Source organism: Eimeria tenella, genomic scaffold (assembly GCF_000499545.2).
Source record: "Eimeria tenella Houghton genomic scaffold, Eth_scaff71, whole genome shotgun sequence".
Taxonomy (NCBI): domain Eukaryota; phylum Apicomplexa; class Conoidasida; order Eucoccidiorida; family Eimeriidae; genus Eimeria; species Eimeria tenella.
In genome coordinates, this window is record NW_013543441.1 from 178,902 (window position 1) to 185,698 (window position 6,797).

General features: G+C 59.2%; 1 protein-coding gene across 1 annotated transcript; it reads left to right on the plus strand.

The window, feature by feature from the left end:
- Positions 1 to 2,263: 2,263 nt before the first annotated feature.
- ETH_00002440 (uncharacterized protein) lies at positions 2,264 to 6,690 on the plus strand (the record flags this gene model as incomplete). Its single annotated transcript, XM_013378038.1, has 3 exons — positions 2,264 to 3,622; positions 3,842 to 6,586; positions 6,646 to 6,690. 3 exons carry the CDS (start codon positions 2,264 to 2,266, stop codon positions 6,688 to 6,690), a joined length of 4,149 nt encoding a protein of 1,382 aa, XP_013233492.1.
- Positions 6,691 to 6,797: the final 107 nt, after the last annotated feature.

A 6,797-nucleotide genomic window follows, 5' to 3' on the forward strand; every position in this document is an offset into this window, starting at 1 on the left:
AGCCTCGGGGGTGGGGCTGCTCCCCCAGGAGGCCCCCTTGGGTCCCTCTTGGGGCCCCTAAAGAAAGTCTAGTAAAGAGGAGAGCCCAGAAGAGCTGGCAGACCAGAGAGAGGCTCAGGGGCTGCGGCCGCAGCGCACTGTGCTGCAGCAAATGGTGAAGTTGCCGCTGCTGGGAATGGGCTTTTAAAGAGCTGCTCGAGATGCACCAGAGGACAAGCCCTGGCTGTTAGAAGATGAAGTCTAATTAGCTAAACGATAATTAATTAATTAGATGATTAATTAATCTTTTGATTGTTAATCTAATAAAATTAACAAGGAAGAGCTGAAGCTGCAAGCCACCACTGGGCTGAGGAGAATTCCTTTTCTTGCATTTAAATCTCGAAATAAGTTCTATCATAACAGCACTGCAATTCTGCATTTAAACATGCTGCTCATCTGCTGTTAGAAAGCAGCAACTTCAACAACTGCTGCTGCTGTTGCTTCTGCAGATGGTATACCCAGAGGCAGCTGCTCTTGCACCTGAGGCTGCAACTCCTATCGCCAACAGCAGCAGAAGCAGCTGTTGCAGCTGCTGCGTCTGCCAGCAGCAGCAGCTGCTGCTGCAGCTGCGGCTGCAACTGCTGCATCGCGCCAGCAGCAGCAGCAGTAGCTGCTCCTGTGCTACCCCAGGAAGAGCCCGAAGGATTTAACGATAACCAAATTGCTCCTAAATCTCTCACAGCCTGTAGGAACATGCAGCCACAAAAGCCGGCCTCTGCTGCAGCAGCGGCGTGCTGCTGCTGCTGCTGAGGCAGCTTCATAGTGCTGCTGCTGCAGCAGACTTTGCTGCGCTCTCTGCAGCAGTACACTCCAGTTTGCTGTGCCGCTGAAGGAGCTTCACATTGCTCCAGTTTCAGCAGGCTTTGCTGCGATCTCTGCAGCAGCACACCCCCTTTTGCTACACCGCTTAGAATATCACCAGCCCATTACTACAAAAGATTTTATAAGGACTTCTTGAAAACTTTTCAAATGGAATTGAAAGGAAAAAGAAATGTTTCAAAACTAGAAAGATTGTTTTAAAGTGGTCCACCACACCGCGCGTTTGTGGTCTAGTGGTAGAATACCTCGTTGCCATCGAGGTGACCCGGGTTCGATTCCCGGCAGACGCAGTTTACTTTGTTTCTTTAAGATCCTTTCTTCTTCTTCTCCTGCTTTATTCTCGCCAATAAACTCCAATTTGTTTAAATTGAAAAGGACTTTTGTCAGATTTATCTTGATGTGTAGCTCTCAGCGCTGCAGCGGAGCAGCAGCGGAAACAGACTGCTGCAGCGGCCACTAAGCCCCCTGCTGCTAAACGCGCATGCCATGTGGCTTACAAGTTGCTGCTGCTGCGCGTTTTGCTGCCGCAGCAGCAACTCTGGGCGTTCAGAAGGCGGCGTTTTTGTGTTGATTAGAGGTGACCCAGCAACTCCAGCTGGCCTCTGAGGGCTCCAAAGGCTGCACAGCTCTTTCCCGTACCCTCAGCAAGCCAGCCGTTTCTCAAAAATCAATTTTAAATTACTCTTTTACCTCCAGATAATTGCGAGGTTCCTGCTGCGCTGCTTGCTGGGGCTCCGTTGCTGCGCAGCAAAAGACAGCTGCTGCCTCAGTGAAGCTAGTGGGGGGAAACCGCAGCGAATCCCTCGGATTTGAGCTGCTGCTCTTGAGGTAAGTCAAAAACGCATTTTATTTTGGTTTGCTGCTGTCATTGAGGCGGGAGGCTTCCAGGAGGCGCTGAATCTTGTGGCTGCTTCCAGGGGTCTTCACCGCAGCTGCGCTTTCCGGCGTCAGGCAGTAGCAGCATCAGCAGCAGCAGCAGCAACAGGGCCAGCACAGGTTAAGATCCTGGGCTTTGACTCGCAGCCCTGAAGACTAGGAAGGTCCCCGTGCTGCAGCAGGCCCCTAAGCTGCTGCTGCAGTGCCGCAGGGGGCCCCGAGGCTGCTGCTCCCGTTGTCTTGGGGTGTGGGGCCCCAGCAGCAGCTAAGCCATGTCCGCAGCCCTGCAGCGCAGCTGTGGGGGCCCCACGGGCTTCCTGTTGCCTGGGGGGCCCCTAGAGCCCCCGAGTCTTTGGGGGCCCCCTTTTGCTGCTGTGACCGCTTAGCCCCAGGCCACGAGCCAGGCTTCTAAGATAAGGCACTGCTGCTTCGCCTTTCCGCCGAAGCTGCAGCAGCAGCACCTGCAGCAGGAGCAGCAGCAGCAGCAGCAGCAATAGCTTGTGAGGGAGGCGCTGCTGTAGAAGTCGAGATGACTTCTCAGTCGTCTGAGGCGCGAGGACACCCTGAAGAGAGCTGCCTAGCAACGCTGAGTGACGCGACACATCTGCTGCAGCAGTCGCAGCAGCAGGAGCAGCTGCTGCTACAGCAGCTGCAGCAGTCGCAGCAGCAGGAGCAGCTGCTGCTGCGGCAGCTGCAGCAGCTGCAGCAACAGCAGCAGCAAGGACACCAAGAACCGCTTACTGCACACAAGCCTCAGTCATGCACGTCAGCCGCGGCTGCTGCTGAGATTCACTCTCCAGTGGGGCCCCACGAAGACAGCCAGAAGCGGCAGCAGCAGCAGCAGGAGCGGGAGCAGCAGCAGCAGCAACAGCTGCAGCAGCAGCAACAGCAGCAGAAGCAGCAGCGCGAGAAGCAGCAGCATCAGGAGCAGGAGGACGGAAACGAGGAGCAGCACTGCGCGCAGCTGCAAGAAAAGAAGGCAAGGAGGGGGAAGCTGCAGCGTCAGCAGCAGGAAGAGCCGCAGGATGAGCAGCAGCAGCAGCGTCAGCAGCAGCAGGTAAAAGGGCAACCGACTGGCCCGGAGCCTCAGCAGCACGTAACAAGCAGCAGCGTCAGCAGCAGCAAAGAGAGCAGCAGCAGCAGCTTGGCGACAAGCAGCAGCAGCACCAGAAATGTGGGGCGCCGCAGAGCTCGAGCACCATCAAAGTCATCAGCAGCAGCAGTTGCTGCTGCTGCTGCTGCTGCAACAGATGCTGCTGCCTCCCCAGAGGCGAAGCGGAGGAGGAGAGAAAAGCACGACGTGCAACAAGCAGCAGCAGCAGCAGCAGCAACTGCTGCTGCTGCAGCTGCTGCAGCTGCTGCAGAAGGCAGTGTTACTGCTGTTGCAAATGATGACTTCTGCGTCATTGAGGCCTTCGCTTATCCGGGTAAGGAGCAGCAGCCCCAGCAGCAGCCGCAGCAGCCGCAGCAGCAGCAGCAGCAGCAGCAAAGCAGGCGGAAGCGAAAGCAGTCACCTTCCCAGAACATAGACGCGTTCTTTCCTGCGCTGCTGAGCGTAGATCAGAGCAGCACAACAGCAGCAGCAGCGCCAGCAGCAGCTGCTGCTCGCGCTGCTGCTGCTGACAGTGCTGCTGCTGCACCGCCTACAAAGAGCAGAGCCAGACAGGCAGCAGTACCTGCTGCAGGGGCGGGAGCAGCAAAGGCGCCTAAGGAAAGCAGGCGCAAAGCTGCAGCAGCAGCAGCAGCAGCGAGCAGTGATGCCGCTGCTGCTGCTGCAGCAGCAGCACGCGCAGCGAAGACTGGAGGGGACTCTCCGCTGCTGCCGAAGGGCAGGAAACAGCCGGGAGCAGCAGCAGCGGCGACGCCGCTGCTGCTTCGAAGGCCCCAGGTAAGAAGGCAGCCGAAGCAGCTGCTGCAGCAGCAGCTGCGGCAGCTGCTGCAGCAACACCTGCAGCTGCTGCTGCAGTTGCTGGGGATTTCATTATCTGCTGCCGAATGCAGGAGGCTCTTGCTGTTGCTGCTGCTTGTCGGCGCTTCTACCACACTTAACATGTAATTGTTGCTGTGGCTGCCGTTGCTGCTGCTGCTGCTGCTGCTGCGGCTACAGGACCCTTCAGAGCTAGCTGACTTTTCGCAGCGGGTGCGGCAGCGGCTGGTTCTAGTGGAGCAGCAGCTGCAGCGGTTGCAGCAGGAGCAACAGTGTCTTTTAGCTGCTCTCTGGGACCTGGGGCCTGCAGCAGTTGCAGCAGAAGCCCCTGAGGCCTTTCCAGCGCTGCAGCAGGGGCTGCGCGTGGCTGAATATCTTGAGCAGCTGCAGCAGCTTCAGGCGCAGCAGCAGCAAGCGGAAGCTCCCAAACAATGTGCTACCAAAGAGCAGCAGCAGCAGGCGTTGCCACCGCAGCAGCAGCAGCAGCAGCAGCAGCTCGATGAACGGCAGCCCGTAGATCCACACGATGCGGGGCACTCTCTCCCGCGCCAGCCGATGTCTGAGCAGCTGCTGCAGCAGCAGTGGGAGCAGCTGCGGCTGCAACAACAGCAGCTGCGTCTGCAGCAGCAACACGTGCTGCTGCAGCAGCAACTGTGTGCTGTCATGCTGCTGACAGGCCTCGAGTCCCCTATTCAGAGAGAAGCAGCAGCAGCACCAGCAACAGCAGCAGCAGCACCGGCAGCAGCACCAGGAGAAGCAGCGAGAGCAGCAACGGAAGCTCCTAGTGCATCTTCAAGGCATGAAAGGCAAATTAATGCAGCAGCAGCAGCTGCTGCTGCTGCTGCAGCAAGTCCAGCAGCTGAATGCCCACCACGCGTGCCATCAGCGGGGCAGACAGCCTCAGCCATGAGTGGCGCAGAAGCTTCGTTGTCTGTGGAAGGTGTACGTGCAGCAGCTGCAGCAGCTGCAGCGGCAGCAGCAGCAGCAGCAGCAGGAGTTGCTGCGCGGGCAGCTGACGGCATGGCAGCAACACCGAAAGCCACCGCAGCAGCGGCAGAAGCCAAGGCAGCAGCAGCTGCAGCACCTAACTCGAGCAGATCCGCAGTAGTCTCTGCAGCAGCAGCTGCAACAGCAGCTGCACCAGCAGCAGCTGCACCAGCTGCACCAGCAGCAAATGCAAATTACCTTCGTGCTGCTGTTGCTGCAGCAGAAGAAACCGCTGCGACAGTGGCGGGGGGGTTGCCCCTGGTTCGCAGCAGGACGACAGCAGCGGCGGCGAAAGCAACAGAAGCAGCAGCAAATACAGATAGAACAGCAGCAGCAGCAACAGCAGCAGCGGAGGATTGGGCTGCAGGGACAACTGCTGCTGCTGGGACACCTCCTGCAGCAGCAGCTGCTTCTGGAGCAGCTAATGCGAAGACGGCGGAGCGGACACGGGAGGCCTCACACGTTGCACCGCCTCAGCAGCAGCAGCAGCAGCAGCAGGAGCAGCAGCGAGACAACCAGCGAGCTGCCGGCAAATTGAGTTTGTGGAGTATTGCTAAGGCATGCGGATCGTCGTTGATGCGGAGTGCCTCTAGCGGAGCAGCAGCTGCAGCAGCAGCTGCAGCAGCAGCTGAGAACGGTCCGCGTGGTCTAGCCAAGTCTTCCGCTGCAGCAGCAAATGCAGCGCCAGACACAGCAGCGGCAGCAGCAGCAGCTGAAACGGACTCAGAATTACCCTCTGCCGTCGCAGAAGTCTCTTCATTTTGGAAGCTGCTGCTGCCTCGACGCCGCAAGGCAACTCCAGCTTCTGCTGCTGCTGCTGCTGCTGATCCGCAGGTATCCGTGGAAGGCACGTCCCAAGCAATCTCAGCAGCAGCAGCAGCAGCAGCAGCTGGCCCCGACGCGTCGCAGCAGCAGTTGCTGAAGGCGTGGGGCCCTGCTGCAGCACGCAGTACTTTGCCTGCCGCAGCACGAGTGCGCTGCATGGCTGCGCTGCCGCTTGTGGCAGCAGCAGCAGCAGCAGAAGACGAACAATACATCTGCGTTGGCGGAGCAGCTGCGTCTGCTGCAGAACCATCTGAAGCAGCTGTTGCTGCTGCTGCATCTCAAGCAGCAGCAGCAAGGGCTGCTGCGTACAGCCCAGCCTCAGCAGCAGCAGCAGCAGCAGCAGGAGACGAGCAGTACATCTGTGTGGGCGGGGCAGCTGCTTGTGCAGCAGGACTAACTGAAGCTAGAACTGCTGCTGTATCTCAAGCAGCTGCAGCAAGAGCTGCTGCTCAAAGCCCAGTCTCAGCAGCAGCAACAGCAGCAGAGCGCTCCCCACACACTGCAGCGGGAAGCAGTTATGTTGCAGCAAAGCAGCCAGGAGAGGCCCCGGGGGCCCATGCGGGGGCCCCTAGCCTGGCAGCAGCAGCGCCGGCAGAAGCAGCAGCTGCTGCTGGCGCTGCAGCAGCAGCGAAACTAAAGCAAGCAGCGGAATGCTATAGCAGCGACTGCAGCAAAGCGGGAAGCGCAACACCCCCCAGCTGGCCTGCCTCAGCTTGCAGCAGCGAGGCCAGTGCAGCAGCAGCAGCAGCAGCGGAGAAGAATATAGCTGCCGCGGCAGCAGAAGCAGCGGAAGCAGCCTGGCAAGCAGCAGGCGAGACAGACTGTGTGGGGAGCTGGTCGCAGCTGCTGCCTGCTGCTTTTAGCTGCATGTTTCCTGAGCCTCTGAAACAGCTGCTGTTTGTGCAGCAGCAGCAGCCGCAGCAGATCAGAGAGGCGCTAGCGCGGCTGCGGAGGCAGCGTGTGAGGAACCGGCTCCAGCTGCAGCACCTTCAGCAGCAGCAGCAGCAGCTGCAGCAGCAGCAGCAGCCGCAGCAGCAGCCGCAGCTGCAGCAGCAGCAGCAACGCCTGCAGGCACTCGCTGATGGCTTGGCTTTCCTTGACTCATTTCTTGCTGTGGCGCTGCGCTGCGCTGAGCAGGGCAGCAGCTGCCGCTGCTTGTCTGAGGGCTGCAGACGAAGAGGGCAGCAGGCGCAGCAGCAGCAGCAACAGCAACCTGAGCAGCAACAGCAACAACAACCTGAGCAGCAGCAGCAACCCGAGCAGCAGCACCAACCCGAGCAGCAGCAGCAACCTGAGCAGCAGCAGCAGCAACCAGAGCAGCAGC